This window comes from Serinus canaria, chromosome 7, assembly GCF_022539315.1.
Source record: "Serinus canaria isolate serCan28SL12 chromosome 7, serCan2020, whole genome shotgun sequence".
Lineage (NCBI taxonomy): Eukaryota > Metazoa > Chordata > Aves > Passeriformes > Fringillidae > Serinus > Serinus canaria.
Genome location: NC_066321.1, coordinates 18842646 through 18863599, shown reverse-complemented (window position 1 = coordinate 18863599; position 20954 = coordinate 18842646). Strand labels below are relative to the sequence as shown.

Here is a 20954-nt window from a genome sequence, read left to right as displayed (position 1 = left end):
CAACTGGGACTCCTCCTCTCAGTAGCATACCCTTCTGATTATCTACTCTTCATCAGTGTACCCTTCTGATTATGTAAAATTTAAGTTTTGGTACTTTGTATAACAGAAGCCTTAGATTATACTCATAACTTTATTTTTCACTTGTATTTTTTTTCCCTTATCAGGACAGTTCCTGCTTGAATTCTTAAATTTTGGACTCTCTCTGTTTCAAAGAAAGCTGATTTTTAGAGATTTCAACAACTGTCTGTATTCTGCAACTATAGAGCTGATAAATTATACCATTATTTTTTTTATGTACATTCTCTTTAGAGCTGCCTGGCCAGGTAGAAAGATTTCTCTCTCTGCAGGTATTTATTGCGAAATGAAGTAAAATAAATGTATTCTTGAAGCCGTTTGCTAGAGAATAGAACTTCAATGAAATACTTGAAGGTTACTAGCACTTTTTACATACAATCCTTTTTTTGCCCATTGCAAACACACTCACATGCCCTCTCACACATAGTGATGAAACTTCTTATGTTTGGAGTTCTGACCTGCACATGGTATTTTTTTAAGCTTAATTGAATTGCACATTAATGATTAATCACCAGCACAGCGCTTCAGCAAATAAAACCTTTACCCCTTCAATTTTAATATCTCTAGGAGCACCAATTTGTGAGCCTCTGGCCAACAGCTTAAGAGATAGAAATAGTGTACAAAAGGCACAGTAACGTCAGCTAATGTTTTGCCATTCTGAACATGCTCTGTACAACTGAAAGAATTTGCTATAGCCTACACTAATTAACTACTTCATCTGATAAGTGAAATAATAATAATTTTAGCTTGCAAAACACACTGAGGATGAAAGAAATACAAATGCATATTGTTTTTGTATTTTCCCCATAAACTATACTAATATTAGGAAGACAGTTAAAAGTATGCATTTCCATACTTTGTTTGCATTGAACAGTGAAGTTTTGATTTTCTCTAGAATTGCTTATCTGTAAAATTGCTTGTGGTTTTTTTTCCTGCAGAATTGAATAATCAAGTGGTCAGATACTATAATTGTAATTTCTGGAATATGCTGCAATAGCTGGACTTCATTATTATTTGACTTCATGTCTTGTGTGAATAGTATTAACTAGCTTTGTAGCTGAAAATTTTATGAATGCAGATCCTATAGAGGTATAATTTCTGAGCAACAGCCTTCAAAAACATGCTGGATTTACAAGCCTACCTGTTAACTCAGAATTTCAGGTAAGGTGGGGTGAGGGGATGGAGAAAGGATCTTCGGGAAAGAATTTTAGCAGTCTAGTAACTGGTAAAGAAGAGGACATCTAGTTTTGGTAGGATAAATATTTATTTCTGCACTGCTGATACTGTGTTAATACTAGACATTCATCAGAACTCCATGAACTGGTCTCCTGCTCTCTGCTGGAGCTGGAAATGGAATACGCAGCAGCATATCAGACAGACAGCTCGGGGCATAGGAGAGAAACAGCCAGAAGAACTTTGCATCCCATCCAGCTCTGTATCGTGTCCTGGGGTACTTTGCTATCAGGGCGTGTTCCATGCATTTTATGACATTAGAAATATCATAGTCACACAGTCTTTTCACTAATGATCTTTGGGCTTTTATATCTGTAAACAAAAAAATAATTCTGAAAGCATTCATATGCATCATCTCTGCAAGAGTGTTCTTTATATCCCAAGGTTTGGCTACAGCTTCAGGCTTGCTTTAAACTACTGTCTCGAGTGCTGAGAGCAGTATAGCTACAGCAAAGCAGAGACAATAAAGGCTACAGAACACCCAGAAGCCCAATAAGCAAAAACCTCCCTGGCCCATACTGTGAGCCAGATGTTCCATACAGTATGTTCTGTGTCATACTGCACTAACTTTTTAGATTCCAATAAGCAGTAAATGTAGCATATGGCCATAGCAGCTCATTCCCACTGGGCATCCGACCTGTAAGTATTGAGGGACAAGTAAAGGTAGCATGACCTCATATCTCACCAGTCTCTTGTGTGAACTAATATCTAAGGCCTCATCTAACATACACATAGTAACGAACAGTCAGTGATGGAGCATTAAGGATGTCGAGTAAATGTTCACAGAATCACAGATAGGTTGAAGTTGAAAGGGACCTCCGGCATCAAGCCCTACTACTTAAGCTGGGTCACTTAGACCAGGCTGCCCAGGACATGTCTGGATGGTTTGGAATATCTCCAAAGAGGGGGACTCCACAGCTGCCCTGGGCAACCTGTGCTACTCCTCAGTCACCCTCACACTGAAATGTTCAGCAGGAACATCCTGTGTTTCAGTGTGTGCCCTTTGCCTTGAGTCCTATCCCTGGACAACACTAAAAAGGGCTTGGCTCTGTTGTCTTTATAGCTTCAATTCAGGTATTTATATATGTTGATAATATCCCCCCTGAGCATTCATACAATCCTTTCTACTTACATTCAACTAAGTATTTTTCTCCATAGGAGTCCCTGATCACAGGAGTCAGTCTGTTCCATAGTTTGAAGAGGTATTTCTCAATGATATCTGAATTAACTTCTTCTGCCTTAAAGAAACCATGCTCAACAATGCTTACTTTCACTCCAAAATGCCGCATTTCTATCCTAGAAGAAAAGAAACCCAGTAATCTCCCTGACCATCCAATAATGGTACAACTATGAATCATAAGTAAGTTGAAAATATGTCACATTAGTATTTGAGAATTTGATTATTATCCTAATATATCAGAATTATTTTGAAAGGTTCAAAGGTGTATCAGTATCAGCTAGGTGCATCTTAGTCACGTATTATCATGCAAAAGCTTTTGACAGTTTCACATACTGTTGCATTATTTTAGTTCACAGCAACAGCAGATTATTAAAGTGTCTGAAAAAATGTAAAAATGAAAAAAAAATTCAGTTGGATTAGAACTTTATTTTTTATCCTATGGCTAAATGGCTATGGTTAAATGATTAAATGTTAATGCAATAAAGGTTAGTGGGCTTCTTCATAGTGTAGTTCCCTCTATGTAATTTCAAGTTGCAGTGCAACAACTCCTTTGGGGTGAAAATGGCATCTTTGTCTTGCTGGGCAGCTCAAGAGACCAAGGAAGCCATGTTCTACAGTGTGTAAAGGAATGGACCACATATATGTTAGCCATTAGTTTATATTTCTTTAGGGTGTATGGTTTCTTTAAGTAAGTACTCATAATGGTTTGAAACCAGCTTTCCTAGTTACTTGACTCACTGGGCTGGGCCTTAGCTTTCTAGAAGCAGTGCAGTACAACAGTTTCAGCAAAGGGGCTTCAGCTTAATTTTCTGAAGTTACAATTACCTTCAGTAGTGTGGTTGCTGTCTGCCTGGCTCAGATTGTTGTGGAGAATTAGAGCAAAATATACAGGCAAGTATGACTTGCCCAAGAAACTGGATGTCCAACAGGGCTATATTGTTGATTTACTTTCAGGCATGCACTGAATTCACACGCCTGAAATCTGCACACTGACAACTTGTCTGGGACATGAAAATTTTCCAAGTGCAGCTCCTTGCTGTGTCTATCCGTAGTACTGGAGACCAACATCTTAAAAAAGTGACCAATCCTCTTATTTTCCTTTTCCGCTTTAGGCAAGATTTCCAGAGAGGAATCAAAATGGGCAAACATGCAGTCACCCTTCTTCAGCATGTCTGGAGTCTGTTCTTGGATTCATGCATGTGTTTCTGGCTACTTACCGTAAGGTGTCAGAGAAAGCTTCCATGCCCCATTTGGACAGACTGTAGCCACCCCCTACAAAAGCCATGAGACCTTTAGCATTAATTAGATTGATGACTCTTCCCTCAGCTTTTTTCAGAAGTGGCAGAAGCTTGAGTATGATTTCAATCAATCCCAGCAGGCTGACATCCAGGACCGAATGGAAGTCTTCAATCCTCAGCCAGTCAGTGGGTCCTACAGGTGCAGTTCCTTCAGCATTGCTCACCAAGGCAAAAAGCCCTAGGAGGAATGCAAAACCATTTATTTCAGTATATGGCAATATCTTACCCTGGAGTATCATGTGTGCATTGGGAACCAAGCACACAGTCTGCAAAAACTTCAGTGAGATGAATACAGTTATCTGGGGTTTGCTTGGATGGTCTACTTTGTACACCTGTTAGAATTTGCTAAAGAGCATGGGTAAAGTGTTAAAGGAAAACTTTTTTGTTTGGAGATGTGGGCCATCATGCTGGGCTTTATCCAGATCTGCTCAGGTATGTGAGCTCCTAACACGTGTTTGTATTCTCGTGAAAATCAAATGGTCTGCATAGAAGTGGAGAGACTGATTGTTTTGTTTTGGGGTCTAAAGGTCTGAACCAAATGTGTAGAATTAGTCAATGCTTCTAAAGATACTAGCATAGCCCTGTATTGATAGTACTGCTTTACTATCTTTATAAATTACCCCAGGAACTTCAGATAAATAGTGACGTTTCCTAGAGTTTGCTGAGGACAGCCTGTGCCTGAGGGGAGAGGCTGAAAGTCCAGCACTCAGCGTCCATAAACAGTCTTACACACTGAGGTGAAAGCATTAGCAGTGGCTATCCTGGCCGAGAACGTGGGGCTTTCCACAAGTTGGGAGCAAGAGCCTGCTGGAGGAGGTAAGTGCTAATAATTTTGTCAAACTTGCTCTCCATCTTTGCATTCAAGAACGGTCTGGAATACTCACAATAAGGCCAAAAGCCTATTACAAGCTTTGAGGAGAAAGTCTTATGGTAGAAGATACATGTTTTGCTGTTTTAGGTACTTAATTTATTAATAAGCCTATTGAATAGTTGGTGTAACTGTGTGTTACAACTGTTAGTTACAATGCTGTGATGCCCTTTGGTAGCCTTTAATCTGAGCTATCAAGACTGATAAATGTGTATTGCCACAGTTGAATATATTTAACATGAAGATCTTTTTAGCCTTTGCCAAACTCATCACTGAAGTCTCATAGGTATCCAAGGGTAAGCTCCTCTTCTTTTACAGGAGTGTTCAGAGGTGTATGATGGAGGTAGTGAGAGCTACCTCTGTAACAACTCCAACAAAACTGGCAGAAATTGCAAGTGTTTCACTGTTGCTGTCAGTACAATTGTTGAGTACAATGCAAATGTCAGACTTATCCAGGCATGCAAAAATATACTCTTATCTTTACTAGGGGAGGACTGCAGAGGCCCTGAATTAACCATTTTTAATTGAGTGGGCTAAACTGTCAAGAAAATTTTCTGGTACCAGTTAGCACCTTCCTTCCACTGACATTCTTCAACTACACCAGAAAGAGTTTAAAAAACACACCTGGGAATGATCTGATTTTAACAAACCGAGCAAATAGATTTTTAGGTATCCTGTTGGTGAAAGCAATGGGCAGCATTGCTGGAGAGAGTATCTTTGAACTGAGAAATGACAGAACTGAGAAGTGAAAATGTTTCATCAGTGAGATTAAAAATGCCTCTGCAGTGAGTAGAGAGGCAACAGAACTTTTAGCTAGACCAGATTTGGTTATATTGAATCATCTTTCTGAGAAGTTGCGTTGTCACTTACCCTTGCCAGCTGTCTGTTCAGTCACAAACACCACAGCCCTGGCAATGCTGTTGAAGTCTGCTAAATTCAGATTCACTGTCTTCAGTAAGAGTGAAGAGCAGCACTGTAGCTCTTGGCTTCCTTTTTCTGTGGCACATGCAGCAATGACACAAAATCCCTTTTTGTCAAGCCATTTAGCCAGTGAGTTTCCAAGTCCAGTGTCACAACCTGTTATGAACACATGCTTTCCATTCAGGTTTCTCACTTTGTATCTGTCTCTGATGATCCAGTAAATGATAAAAGAAAGTATGGAAGCCAAAACTGCTACGTGCAGTGGGTCTGAAAGCGAGAGCTACAAGCAAATAAGTTAATGATGTAGAAGAGCAATGAAGCAAATGTGCTCAGCCAACCCTCCAACTTCCTGAGACACAACTCCTGTTAGGGGCTTTGTTTCTGGTTGCAGCTCTTCCAGACCACTGTATGTTAGAGGAGAGCAGGAATAGGAGCCTTGGCACAATGCGATCGGGATCCATGAATAATGTGTGCCTTGACAAAACCTTCTGTATCTTTCTTCTCAATAGGTTTTCTCTGCTGTCAGGCTTTGCTGACCAGACTTTCCAGTCAGCTCTGTCCTTTAAGGACATTTCAGACTGAAAGGAATGACCTTATCAGCTCTGAAAGGTTTTTTTTGTGGACATTGGTCATTATGTATGCTCATACCAGAGAGAGAAATTCCCCTGGGAAAAAGGATGATTCTCTTTGACCACTTTTATGATGCTACCCAGGCTGCTTTGCTTATCTGTAACACAGAAGCAGAGTGACCCCCGGAAGAACTCAAGAGAAGTGTAAGCTGCAGTGGTGGATCTGATGACTAATTTGTTATGTGACTTGTGTGACAGTGAGTGATTTGCTCTCTGCCCCTTAGACAAGGTAGACTTTGGGGCAGTGCCTGAGTCTTCTGTCACTTGTTGCCTGTTTAGAAGTGATACACAGCACAGCAGAACATACTATATAGAAAGTATAGAAATGCATGGAGATGTTGCCTTAAAAAGAAAAAAAAAAGCACTGAGGAAACTCAAGGTTTCCTAACCTAGATAATTGATTACTGGTTTTCTATTTGTATTTTTGTTTTTACAAGAACTAAACCAAATGAATTCATTAACGCCAGTATTTTGGGACATCCAATAAGCACATTCCAGACATCCTGTTAAGAGAAACTGTTTCACAGTTTCTAAGCAGTTGCCTAGGCTCTAGTTACCTACACATGTGTAGACATGCAGACATCTCACCTTTAAAATGTGGCTTTTTTAAAGACTGTCTTCTGTGTAACATCATTTCTATCTCAAGACATGAATATTAAAGAAAGCTCAATGTATTATGTCTGTTTGCTAGAGCCTGTCTGTTCTTGTTCCTGCTGAGTTCATGAACTGATTTGCATTTATTCTGATCCTAAATTTTGCTGTCATGTCACCAAGTAGGTATGTAAAGAAATCTCAGAATCTGATAGTGAATCGATGTTGAACTCTCATTAAATAATTAAATTAGTTACAAAGCTAATAAAGTATAACAAGTGACAACATCCATTACCACTTAATAATGTCTGAGTGCCTCAGTAGCCATCAATATGAACTTCTGAGCTATTGACTAATGATCTCTGATTTTAAACTGTAAGCAAATATATACAGGTAAGAGTTTTCTTCTCCTTCTACTGCAGTTTACAGGAGGGTTTTCAGTGAAAGCCCTCCTGTAAACTGCAGTAGAAGGAGAAGAAAACTGAAATCCCAAATTTTTGGGATGTTTGCAATGCTTATTTTAGTGGCCCATCTCATTGTTGCTTTGAGGTTGATGTTATCAGCCCTCTAGCTCAGGTACTTTGATTAGACACTTGGCTTTCTTCCTGTGAATGTCCCTGTTAAATTTGACAAGGATTGCAGTGTTCCTGAATGTGTGCACTTTGAAATCATCTTTGTAATTTTTGCCTGTGTTGGTGACATTTATTTTCTGAGAGGACTCAGTGAGTACTCTGACAAAGTGCCACTACAACAATGTGAAAGCACTCAGGCTAATGAAGGGTTGTGTAATGTAAAATAAAGTCTGAAAACAGAATGTTGTAGCAGCTGATCATGGATCTCCCCCATCCATTTGCAATGATGTGCCAGGCAATGACGTTTCCTTTGACTGCCCATTTAGAATTTGGAGCAGTGCTAGACACAAAAAGAGAGAGGACCTGCTGTCAGCAGACTCTGGTAACCCCGTGCCACTAAATTACAGCAAGGTATTTGGCAAGCTAGTACAGTGATATAGATACATAACTTTAGGACTCAAGTTTCCTTTTTTCAATACAAAATTAAACAAAATAATTCAAGTTTTGGGCAAACAATAAACCTAATTGAAAACAGGACTTGTAATCACATCTTCCTTTCTTGGCTGTGCTGTAGGGAGGAAGCAGTGGGCAGTGAGCTTGCACTATACTGGAAAGCAAGTTAAATTTGAAACTAGGCTCTGTAGATAAATCCTGGAGTGTTTGGCCAGGATGCCAACCTGGCTTCTGTAAGGAAAACGCCAGGGATTACTCTGGTTAGTATTAGCCACTCTGTTTATGTAGCAATAATTGGCACAGAAGCTCTGTAAGACAAAAGACTCTAGGGGAGACAGCTGAGAGGGCAGCACTGTGGAGTCTCTACTGCTCTTCTTTTCCCTTACAGCCCTGGGCCAGTGTTACTAAGTCTGTATTTCCTAACTGCCTAGTTCTTCCCACGTGCTAGCATTCCTTCTCCAGTAACACAGAGACCTGAGCATCATGGTAGGTTTTGCTCTGCTGGAGCCTTCTGTCTTATGTACTCTGCTAGATGATGTCATTACTGGAAGGAACCTGGGGTCAGAACCAAGAGAAAAAGTCACAGTTAAAGTTCTCTTACAAGAAAATCCTCTAATTTGGTGAATGTGCAATGTTATCCAAAATATCTCGTTTGATAATTGTGAAGTTCTACAAAAGCCAAAAAAAGCTGCTTGACTTCCGAGATCATATTGACTTTGAAATAGCTGCATGGAGTGGCAAACAGTGCATTTCCAGAGAAAATGTCAGCATGATATTTCAAGAGTACTGATGTATCTTCATAAATATTGCATTCGGATTAATAATGTAGCCAGTAAATAACTAAAGGCAAATTCTGTTTTCCATCAAACTTTGATATTTGCCTGGCAAATTGAGAACTTCTGTGATAGAGCTTCTTGGGGCTTCTTGTGCCTACACACGTGCCATTATAAAAGCAGTTGATTTTAGAGAAAAGCAGCATGACTGCATTGAGAGCCCTTGAAGATCCCTAGGTGATTGCAAAGAACAGCATCCCTCTGCTGCTCTGCCCTAAAGGAAACCGAAGCACATAGACCCCACATCGAAGGAGGGTGTTAATTTATTCCCACTGGAAGTTTGCTTATGCCAAAGAATTTCAGGCTGGGTTGATGTGTGGGGCCTGTGTGTGCTTTGGATTCCTTCACCCCGCACTGTGCCGGCAGTGCAAAACTCCAGAAGTCAGTGCTCTGCAAGGGGTAGAATGACCTGCCAGGCATCCTGAGGAAGAAGTGCCAGTGGGAAATTTAGGACTTGTGGTTCTTCAGAATGAGCACTCACATAGCACACAGTGGAAGGTTTATATTATATACCAGGCAGCCCACTGAAAGATCATCCAACAGCTCTCCAGAGTCACCCTTCCATAGCTACAAACCTCTAGTTTTCAGTTAATTCATTGAACAAATTGGCATGCACAAAACATCAGATCTCTTAGGTGAGCTGTTCCTGCACATGCAGGAACAGCTTTGAACTTCCATTTTATGGAAAAGGAGTGCTTTTTGGTATGCTGTGTAAATATGGCTTAATTTGGTTTGGTGGGCAACAAATAATTTAGGATCTTTATTAATATTTTATCTGAAAAGAAATACAGCTCCAAACTCTCTTACACAGCATTTTGTAGGGAAATGAATGTAGTCTAGTACAGTGAATTTTCAGCTGATGAAAACTCTGTGATTGTATCTTCTTTGTATAACTTGTACTTCACATTTTTACCAAAGCATCATAAAAGCCCTAGGAAAACAAAACCATTTAAAATCTTAGGTCACTGACCCAGTATTTGAAAATTGAAGTAGGGAAAGATTCCTCATGTTGGAAGGAACATTTCTGAGTTAGCATTTTATTCAGACTAATAGTAGGTGTCAATATAAGCAACAATTGTTAAAATTACTCTAGAAAGGAAGGGACTGCATATTCTCTTGTCTGTGCACTAGAAAACAAATGTTTAGTTCTCTTAAATATCCTGCAAATGCATATAATAGGTACTGCTCACTATAACAGTAGATGTAAGTTCTACTCACATTCTGGGGAGACATCTGCAAGCTCAGTCTATACCTCCAAGTGCTCACAAGTTGTCTTCACCAGTTATTTCCAGTGTCAGAATGTAGAAACAGCTCAATTTGCTCATAAGCTTGTGTGCCAAGACCTTCATGTTGGTTAAAAAAAAAAAAATCCCATAAATTCTGTGTCTGGTGGTACTTTCCTAATCAGCACATCAGCAGAGCCCCTCTCCCTGCTATTTCTAATGACTTGCACTGTGATCTGTCTATTTTAGGGATGTACTTGGTATTAATCTTCTGGCTATGCTCTATGCCTGCCTCACCTACCTATGTTGTATAAGCATTGCTGGCTAAATATAGTGATTTAAAGAGCCTGGGGGACTGTCAAGGCTCATTAAGGAGAACTAATCTACTGAGCTGAATGGATTGATCTGTGCTTTGTCATGAAATCAGGAGTCCTTCCGTTGATTTAATAAAGCTTGCTTCAGACCTCCTGCTTTTCTTTTGCATGTGGACAATGTTATTGTTGATGATGTGACTTAATATCTTAAAATACCTCTTTATGCACAAGTATGCCACCAGCTGCTGTAAGACACTATCATTGCAAATGTTAACATTTGTAAGAAAATATAAACAGGATTTGAGACAGGGCATGCAACCTGTAAATGCATTATTTAAATCAATTAGCACTGGCAATGGCAGCAGCATCTTGTCTTTAACAACTTGCTGGGTCAAACATATGGGATTTTTCCAGTTTTCAGTTTGCAAGCAGTATTCAAAACCAGTTACTTTCAGATTTGTTCAGTAGAGTGCACATGTAATTTTTGCTTTTGATAGAATGGATGATAACTTTGAAGTAATTTATTACATGTATTCAAATTTTAAAACAAAATGACACTTGTTAAGTGGAATTTATTCAATTTGTTCCCTAGTAACACAGGGAACAAATTATTTAATTTGTTCCCTGGGTAACACAGCATGGGAGGTGCTGAGCACTTGGGCCAAAACCTAGATAAGCATGTGACTGCAAAAGTCCCAATGAAGATTCCAGGAATTGCATGTCTGTTCTGTCAATGAAGTATTGATAACCCTGACTTTTTGAGCACATTCTCAAATATTTATCTACCACTAACTAGATGTATAAAACATCCCTCTGACAAACACAGGCTTGTTAAATGTCAAGTAAAATAAGCTGTGAATGTGACACGACATTTTGAGGAAAACTCTCCTGCCTATTTTTTTCTTGAGCAGAAATGAGAATTGGTGATAAAGAGTGAGACTGAGGCCAACAGGCAACAAAAAGTCAAGCAAAGCAAGCAGGACCCAGAACCTTTCCCATTACTGTGGATACTGAAGTAATGCTACCCAGAAAACTTTATTTTACTAAAACCTTTTGTTGTCAATGTGGAAGTATCAGAAGAGAAGGGAGAAGTGCTGCCTCTTTGCTTCTGAAGCAATAAATTTGCACCGCTAGGCTGTGGGAGTTTGCCTGTGGTCCCTGAGCACAGGGGGGAGGGAGCAGGTTGGAGCACTTCACCTGCTGAACTGAAGCTTAGGCTGTGTGAAAACATCAATATTGCAAAATACGTTTGGGAAGAGCCTGCATATCTGGGATTATACTCCAATTGATTTAGTAGTGAATTTAATTATTTTGATGACGGATGAAATTCTGCTTAGAGAAAAAGTTCCGTTATATTTCTCTGTGAGCACTCTTGGCCCAGAAAGCAGAGAATACCTAATGCAATCAACTAAGGAAAGATTTAAATAGATTTAAAGAACAGACGTTTTTAGAAATTGCTTTTGGACAATCCATCTCTTTCAGGGCAAGATGCAATGAAGTTGCACTTTTTGTGGTCAAATTCTGCTCTGGCTAAGCTTAATTTAAAAGGAAATTGCAATCACTTGACATGATTTTAAGCAAAATAGTAGGTAGGAACAGGATCACCATTTTTTTTTCTGCTCATACATCTGCTTTCTGCTCTGACATGGCAGGTTTAAGATATCCATTTTTACTGCAAGCCCTATGGCTGCTCATGGCACTTTACATAAGTATGTATGCTGGTGAAATGCAGCTTCTTGTGCTGGCTGGAAGTTACCCAGCATGTTGTAAAAGTTGCAATTGAGAGATGCTAGTTTTTATTGCTTCACTTCCTCTCCAGCATCAGTAGTAAAGAAAGTATGAAGAACAGATTAGGTAACTGCCTTCCCTGTATAGTATTTCTGAGTTCCTTTAGGTCAAGGAATTTTTTCTCTTGGCCTATGTATGCATGCAGAACAGATCCAGTGCACAGGCTGCCTTTCCTTCTCTTGCAAACCTTATTAAAACTACCATTTTCTTTATGGTATCCCTTACTCTGCTTGGAGTTGCTGTATTCCTTTGCTGGAGCATTCGTTTGCCTGCAGCTGTGTTGCAGTCTGGGCAGTCCTTGGCTGTTGCTCAGCAGAGCCAGGGTCAGGCTTGCTTCTGGAGGCTGTGTAGAGAACTGCCCTCCATGGCACAGAGGAATCCCTGTTTTCCTGACACTCCTGCCTGCCCACACCTACCTGTCCTGAGACTTCAGCCATGCCAGAGAGCTACACCATGTGTCTGCTAGTGCTTGTGCAGGGCCATGGCCGCAACCCAGGGGCCCAGGGCCAGAGACACTCTGAGAATAGTCCCTCTAGAGAAGGAAGCAGAACTGTGTTTCATCAGCTATAATGTATATTTGTAAATCAATATAAAAGCAACAGAGTTTTACCTTGATCTGCAGTATGGTCAATAAATAAAATAAAAAGCCAGTTTAGCTGGACTGAAGGAAAAAGCCTGCTTTTGCCATGACAACAGACATGTCACAAACATGGGACCTAAATTGATCTCTCTGGGTTTTAATCAGTGAGTGGAACTTTATGCCAAATTAATAGAAGTGCTGTAATGACAAGGCTTTCAGTTAGAGTGCTTTCCGCAGTCTGTTTTATCTCCAGCCTGCCAGGGAGACTGACAAGTCCTGTCTGTCTGCACTCGTCCAACTTTGCAATGTAAAGATCTACAGGCATTTTTTTATAGAGGCCACAAACCAAAAATGAAAAAAAACCCAAAAAGGCTCATCAAGAGTGTGCCAGTGTGAACTCTGCTAAAGTACCTTGAAAACCAAAGGCATTGCATTGCCTTTGGCCACATTGCTCCTGAAAAAGCTCTCATTGGGGATTGAAATAAAGCAGAGTTCTGCCCATCATGTAATTTTTCTTCCAGCCTTTCCACTGCCAAGAAGGTAACTGTCCCTGCACTGCAAGTAACTGTTTGTTTTACTCTGGCTCTGTGCCATGGTGGGCTAAATCATTATCACTGTGATGTTACCTCCAATAGTGTTATTCTCAAATCTGTGCTGTGTACAGTGGTATAGCTGGAGACTTCTTTTTGTAAAATAGTGGGAGCAGACACTGGTTTTGTACTTAGTTATGCTGTCATTGTAAATACAGTAATGACACTAACCAAGCAAAATTGGATTTCTGCTTAGCTACATTAATTGTGACACTTTTGGGCATGAGGCTTTATCACAGGAAGTGTAAGAGGACAGAAGAATTGAAGAGACCTGACAGTCACTGTGATTAAGACATTGTCTTTCTATCTGGTCCCATCAGTCAGGAGCCTCTGTAGTGAGAACTGATTTCAGAGAGGAACTCAACCCTGTTTGCCATTTCCCTCTAAGCTATACAGTGATATTATCTTAGGTCATAGCACTGTTCTCATCAGTGTCCCTTACTGAAAAATCCATGGAGGGCTTGTATCCAATGATACAAGAATTCACTACTACTCAGGAGCTTCCAGGCTGTAAAATCTTCATTTCAAAGGAAAAATTAGAAAAAATTAGAAGCCATGTAGAGGCTGGCAATCTTAGTTGGAAAACCAAGCTTTTGAGCAAGTTTTTAATCTGAATTTAGCTTAATCTCTGAACCAATTATCATGTTATTCAACCGATATTGTTGTGTATGGTGGGGACAAGAGCGTACACAATTACTGTCTGCCAAATAAAGCTGCTGATAAAATTATGCTTTAATAATTCTTTCTGTGCATTGAACTGTGAGTTGTTTTCCAGGGAACTGTCTGGTCTCCTCATGTATAATTGTTTTCCAAGTGCACTGACTTTGTTTTGAGATTGCATTAGTCGAATTTAAACACTCCATTAGATGTCAATGAACTGAAAACATTGTGACTGCATGGTTATTGACCCAGGTGCAAATAGCCAGTGCCCAATCAAAAGATTCAGTTCTGACAAATGGGTTAAAATAATGAAAATATGCTGGAAAATGCTTGAGTACTTCACTGACTAATAGAGCAGAGTCCTTGCAATTTGTTTATGATCCTTATGATTTTTCACAGCCACAGGTGAGTAACAAATTTGTCCTGTTTGTTATTTCAGAGTTAACTGATGACACTTCCTGAACTGAAAGGTATTTGTATTTTTTTCCTTTGGAACAATTTAACCTAAATACTGCATTTCCTGTGCACAGTTAGTGTTGGTGTTTTTTGTTTTGGTTTTGTTTTGGGGTTTTTTTTTTCAGTTTTTAATTTTTTTTAAAGGGACTATTTGAAGAACAAGACATTTAAGTTCTGTTTTGAAGCAATATATGTCTTTCTGCATAAATGCTTTCACCAATATGTGAGGAACCTAACTTCAGAGAAACATGAAGGATAGTGCTTTCAGGGCCAATTTTAATTGTTTTTTTTTCTCCATTCCTCCACTCCCATTTATGTTAAATAAAGATCTGATCTGAATAAAGAGGTGATTTGAAATAGATTTCAAAGGACTTTGGATCAAGTCCTAATGTTACTCCATGTGTTCCTTTGTTAGCATTTTTCAATATTACTTATTTAAATCTGGATTTTGAGTTCCTCAAAAATCCAGCAACTGCACTGTAGCTGGCTAGAGTAAGATGCTATTTCATTTGAGTGCAGTTTGAGTTATTCTCTGCTACTAGGTTGTATTCTGCACACACATGGGTAGGTCTATTACCTTCTATTTTCTCTGATTTCTATCATCTTAATTTTAAATTGCAGTGTCAGCAACAGTGTTTTTCAAGATGTTCTCAGTGATCCCCATTAAACATTAAGACCCTGAGGAAGGTTATTTTAATAATCTAGTATAGCACGTTAATCTGCTATACTAATCAGTTTAAGTAAGCTAATGAATGATGCCTATGGAACAGGACAGTAGTTGATGAGTGGAGCTTTAGAAAAAATAAATGTTTCAGAAATGTGGGACAATCAAGTCTGTCAATCATTGGGGTTTTTCTTGTAACTTAAAACTGTATCAGCATTCAGGCTTAAAAAAAAGTTACAATTACAATTATCAATTTCAAAATTGATAAACATTTGTTAAAATGAAGTAAGGACAACTGAACTATGTTATCTAAATGCTTAATATGCTTACAATGAGAGGTTGTGAGTGTTTTATACAGACATATAATCATGTAAGTGTTGATACTTAAAGACTGGAAGAAGATGCAGTAATTATGCTTTGGGATACATTACATTGAACAAAGATGTAGATGAGATACCATTGCTTGTGAAAGGGCTTATTTTGGGGATGACTTCTGCAGCATTTCCCACTGGGTGCACCTTGGATGATAGGCTTCCCTGGCAGATTTTTCCTCATGAAAGCACTTCTTTAACCAAAAGGTATTAACTTTGTCTTCTTATTTCTTTTCATATATGAGATCTGCTCATACATGGAAAGAAAGCATGTCATTGTGACTACAGGAATAAAATTTCCCAGAGAAGCAGCTCCAGTAGCCAAGAGCTGTGGGAGTGCAGCTGGTGGTGATGATGCAGATGTCAATGTGGCCCTGGGGCTTCCACCATTCTCCCTTCTTGAGCCCCAGTTCTCCCCTGTCATGGTTCTCACAGCTGTTGCCAGTTGGGACAGCACAAGGCAGGGGCTGGTCCTGCTGCCCCCTTGTCACTGAGGCAGGATCTGTCCTGTTACGGTCTCACCCTCCCAGATGCCACCCTCACAGAGGCAGTAGTTCACTTCAGCAGAGCCATGCCTGGGGACAGGGCTGTTTGCCACGAGCTGCCAGGCCCTGCAGGGCAGCCTCCTCAGAGGCCTGGCAGGGGTGGGTTGGGCACTCTCTGAGGTGTTTTTCTACTTTGTGGTTTCACTGAGTCCATGACATCTGTACTATTACAACTTCTGTTGTAATCAGTGCAGTTGTCCTGGGATCATGAGGGCAAAGGGGGAGTTTATCATAATGTTGTTTTATGTTCACAGACAAATGTAAGCTGATACTCTTCTTCTCCCTGTCCCCACACCCCATCTCTTTTCAGGACTTTTGATTGAATTAAATAATCATCATGTCTGACCCAGTAGTTCTGCGTAGCATCAAGAGAGTGGGAGAGGATAATTATGCTTTTGACTCTGATGGCAAAAGTAAGAAGTTTATTCTTCAGTCACCTCCTTATGTTATAAAGCATGTAAAATAGGTGGTGGGTGGCCTAAGTGAAGGAAGTAGTCTACAGAATACAAGTAAATAGTCTATGGAATAAATAGGGTTATATGGCACCTGCTCTCGTAAGTATGCTGCCCCCAAAACTTTTCTGTAAAAAATATAATAATCCCTACTCATGGACAATCTTTATGGGTAAACTAACAAGTTCAAGGTATCTACATAGCTTTTTACATTTGGCATTTTGTTGTACAAGTAAAAGGGTTCTGTTGAAGAAAAAAAAGGTAAAAAGTGCTGTCTTGCACAGTTTCTTCCAGCAAACACTCACATTTGTAGTCATACATATATTTGACAGAATTCTTACAAGCTAATTCCAAGATCTTAGCTAATGCTAAGATCTGCATTACCTCTTCTTATCAGAGCTTGTCTTTTTTTCCATTTTTCCTTTCCAATATGCAGTTTTCCATTTTGTCAGTTGAAAGGCAAAAAGAGTCAAGGAGAAACATGAAGAGAAACTGCTCAATATTTTGAGTTCTCTTTGTAAGACCTAAAAAACCTAAAAAAAGCAAAAAAAAAAAAAAAAAAAAAAAAAGACGATGTTAAATAATTATACAGATCATAAAGTACAAAGGAAAGCAAAACAGTAGTTCATAATGGAAGCTAAATTGCAATGCAGATTAATGGGATTTGGCCAACTCCTGGGACAGAAAACTGTTCATGTCTTCCAGACACTTACTTTGAATTCCCACATTGCTTAGACTTATCTTGCTGGTTTGAGGAGTTGTTTTTTGTCTGCCTGTTTGTTTTACACACTTCTTGTTTTACTTGTTATGAGTTTTTGGCAAAAGACTATCTACCAGTAAAAGACTATTCTTTGACAGCTGGGTTGTTCTTTTGGGCCATCAAGTGAGCTTGCAGTGACTTCTTTGTATCCTCTGTGAATTGTGATGCAAACTTCCTCTGTGACTGCTCTGTGAAACAGCCCTGTGCATGCTCAGTGATGAGTCTCTAGATGTGAAAAAAGGAAGGCAATGCTTGAAATACAAACTGTGGTTGTGAACTTAATGTTGAACTGGCAAATGCATAATTGAGCAAAGTGCATATGTTCAGTGCCCTTAAGTTATCCAAATTGTGATGTAAAAATAAAAATAATAAATGTAAAAAAATGTTAACAAATAAAGATAAAAAAGGTAAAAATAAAACTAACTCTTTATTCACTTTCATCTCAAATTATGTACAACAAATATTTTCTACATCAGACCTTCAGATGACCCTTCTTTGGGGCCCCTGAAAACACAAGCTGTGCTTTATTATGTCTTTCACAAAATCTTTGGAAAGGGGACTAAATCCAGACCTTTTCTGAGGACTAAGGAATTGTCCTATGACTTAATTATATCTTGTAGTATGATTCCATTTCTCTAAGCTATGGTTCCTTATACAATGTCTCAAGAGCAGACATCAGTGTGGAAAGTTAATCCTACCCTCCAAGACCACAAGTGCTCATCTTCCACAGGATTTGCAGTCTAAGTTGAAAAGAGCTACAGCTCCTCCTTTCAGGGAGCATGCATGGAGGGAGCATTAGCTCAGTATCCTTAAGGAGGCAGTGTCCAGGACAACTGGTTGAATATTAGCTAACAGCTGACAATGAAAATGACTTTTGGCAAATGTCCTGAATAGTGTTCTTAGTTTAAACCACATCCTGGCTATATGTATTAGTGGGAATAAGATGTTTATAAATCAGGAATGATCAGGTCCCATGGAATTCTAGAGTTTATGTTTCACATGTCTATAGAAGGTTATGTACTTTAACAATAATCATTAACTAGACTGCATTTATTTTCCCTCACAGGTAACAGCTTCAAGAAATCAGAGTAAGTCATGTACATGATTGGAACAATAAATATTTCTAGGAATATTCAAAAAATTTAATGTTATTGGATGGAATTGATGGAATATTTATTTTTTTAAAAAAAGCTGTTCTCTAGTGGTTGAATTCCCTTATTTGATACAACTGAAACAGGTAGACCAAAGCAGTCCTAGAACCTTTAAAAAACCTAAATGTCAGTAATATGATCTGCCTTCTGAAAATGTTTTTGATATTCAAATTTATCTTTCTTCAGTGATTTTAGTTTGAGGAATCACTTTTTCAGGAATTTTAATCAAACTTGATTAATTTCTCTTAAAACTTAACTGTGAGATTTTAAAACAAATGGAATTATCTCAGATACTAAGATTTAAGTGTAGAATTCTGGATAGTTAAAATTTGGGATGATTTAGAAAATTTGACCTTCAGCTATTATTTGAGGTCTGATTAGAATTAAGTTCCTCCTCCTTCCTAGACCTTTGGACAACTCTGTAGCAGGCTGGACAGTAAAAATACTATAATTTGAGCCAACTCTTTTTGACACAGTGTACCCAGTCTGGGAGCTACCTCTAGAACAGGGAAACCAGAGTATCTCTTAATTTTTCCCATTGTCAGGTTGCCCATCTAAGAGAGCACCATCCAACTATTAGAAGTCTACCATATCTTTCCACCTTGAAACCCAAGTTCTGTTGGACTTTCACATGTAACACGCATGTGATCCATACATACCTGAAGAAAAGCTTCCTTTAGGCTTTCTAGGATCTAGTTGCTGAGAACAGTTTATGACAAATACAGCTTGAATAGTTTGCTTCGTTAAAAACCAAACCAAACCAACCCACCACAAACAGAATATCCCTACTCATTCATCACTGAATGTACACAGCTAATGATGATTCCTTGCTATAGGAACAGGAACTTTCTCTGTCTTAAAGGAAGGATTAATCAACAATTTGGGCTGTTGATATTTCTTTAGCTGACCTCAAAGAACCCACAATCCACATTATAGGAACAGTGTGTTGAGGAGCGGCCTATGGAACAAAGTATAAACCTTTAGGAATTTTAACCTTACCTCCATTCTAGTCTCTGTCTAAAATTTCAAAGAACCATTAAATCACTGGTTCCAAAGAAATCTGAAAGAAAGAGCTTGTCTTTTAAAATTCTGGTCAAAATGTCTCAAGTAATTTCAGAGAAGCAACAAAGAGAGTAAAAGTAATAATGTAAAATCTTATCCTTTTTGCCAGAAATTTCTATGCATATGAAGAACCTTTTATAGAGAAGAAAAGTGAAAAGTGAGTAAAGTTCATTTCTTTATACTTAGCATATAAAACAAAATAAGTACTAAAATACAAGTTCATAATTTTATGTTTTCTGTTGTTGAAGGTCGTCAAAGAAGAAAGAAAAGAGTGTTCATGTTGGCTTCTTTCAGCTGGTAATAAAAGCAATGTCTATAAATATTTGATGTGTATTATGTTGCAGAATAAGTGACAATAACCTGTAAGGTTGTTTTGGGGTATAGCTGTGACTAAGCTGAACTTTTAAGGATTAAATCTTCTGGCCTGAAATCCTACCAATAAAATTCAGTGGGAATTCACTAGAACCCCTTGTCATCTTGTCAGTTTGGTGTCAAAAATGTCTATTAAACACATTATATTTTAGCTGCAGGTACATATATAGAAATGAGGTAAGTTGCATAGCAGGGATTTAGGTGACCTTGGTTCATTTTTATTTCTGCCAAAAATTTTCTGTATGATATTTGGCAGATAATTTAGCTCCCCCATTGTTCCATGGGTTTTAGAAGATTTGGTTGCAATGGAAACTTGTGGATGTACAATACCATATGGTATAAGTTACATCTAGCCTTTGTTGCAATTCCATTGGGTTCATCTAAATTTTAAAATAAATGTAGTCAAGAGGTATCCAACCCAGCAGCATGCAGCTAAGAGATCTTCCTACTCCTGTTTTGCACACAGCCCACTCAGTTAGTCTGTAATGTGTCCAAATGGGTATGGTCCTGACTGTAGCAGCAGGCTAGTGCAGTAACATCCCTTGCAATGCACCTGGCTAAGTATCTCAGCTCCCAGCTGGGTGGAGAGAACAGTCTGTCCCCACAGAGGGCAAGCAGAGAGGTTTGAATTCTGTAGCTTATTTTACACAGATATTTAACTACTGAAGTGCAGTTGGTAAATAGAGTATGTTTGCTTCAGATGTGCTGAGAGATCAGATACCACATATCTATGCTTTTTCTGTGTGCTTTTTTTAAAATCAAGTGAATTCCTAGGCTTCTTATGAACAAGATTTGTAAAGCAGTGGTAGAGTTACAGTTTTCTTCTGACTATTTTTTTTTTGGTTTCTTTTTTTTTTTTTTTTTTTTTTTTGTAGAAGGACATTTTATATATTTATCTTTTGTGTTAACTGGTTTTCCCTTTATATTGTCTTTGCCCTAATGTCCTTTCCACATATGCTGTAAATTCCCACCCTTTCTTCTCTAGGGCACATTATAGCATCTACAGAACCTGGACAGGTTCTTCAGCAGTCTATGATTCCTCTTGACACTCCTATTTTAAAATGTATAGCATTTGATACTGATTGTCTATATGGACAATTTAATCTATATATTTGCACCTGACTTCACCCTGAGAATCAGATTTCATGCAATCATGACAAGGCAACCTAAATCACTGTATCTTTGCCGGGCTACCTGTGTGAAAACTCTTTTCTACACATTTCTCTCAGATTAAGAGCCAATCCACAACTGCCTGGCTCAACCAAAGCATTTTAGAATTTTAGCAATGAAAACTTGCTCTGAAGATGTTTAGT

General features: G+C 38.7%; 2 protein-coding genes across 6 annotated transcripts in view; one reads left to right on the top strand and one right to left on the bottom strand.

Annotated features, from left to right (window-relative positions):
* Positions 1-1350: 1350 nt before the first annotated feature.
* On the bottom strand, positions 1351-18083 carry DHRS9 (dehydrogenase/reductase 9). Its single transcript, XM_050976803.1, has 6 exons — positions 16681-18083; positions 9872-9996; positions 5525-5855; positions 3706-3964; positions 2441-2604; positions 1351-1620 (listed from the first exon to the last, which is right to left on the bottom strand). The coding sequence occupies exons 2-6, from the start codon at positions 9884-9886 to the stop codon at positions 1370-1372; spliced, it is 1020 nt and encodes a 339-aa protein (XP_050832760.1). The 5' UTR covers positions 9887-9996; positions 16681-18083; the 3' UTR covers positions 1351-1369.
* The window catches only part of ABCB11 (ATP binding cassette subfamily B member 11), a 42795-nt gene continuing 35938 nt past the window's right edge, over positions 14098-20954 (top strand). For 3 of the 5 annotated variants that reach the window (XM_050976791.1, XM_050976790.1, XM_009087964.4), the window contains exons 1-5: positions 14099-14213; positions 16155-16257; positions 18123-18144; positions 19379-19426; positions 19518-19566. In XM_050976791.1, coding sequence (XP_050832748.1) covers positions 16182-16257; positions 18123-18144; positions 19379-19426; positions 19518-19566 — 195 coding nt within the window. In that variant the 5' untranslated portion in view covers positions 14099-14213; positions 16155-16181. Of the gene's footprint in view, positions 14214-14247; positions 14279-16154; positions 16258-18122; positions 18145-19378; positions 19427-19517; positions 19567-20954 lie in introns of those variants that run through there. The other 2 variants (XM_018911505.3, XM_050976792.1) reach the window with 2 other exon arrangements.

What these genes read in the sequence shown, in the direction of transcription:
- DHRS9 (XM_050976803.1), bottom strand. An exon ending in GCTTTCTCTGACACCTTACG is followed by an intron (nt 2,605 to 3,705) that starts GTAAGTAGCCAG and finishes CTTTTCTTCTAG; the next exon opens with GATAGAAATGCGGCATTTTG. An exon ending in AGAAAAATACTTAGTTGAAT is followed by an intron (nt 1,621 to 2,440) that starts GTAAGTAGAAAG and finishes TTTTGTTTACAG; the next exon opens with ATATAAAAGCCCAAAGATCA.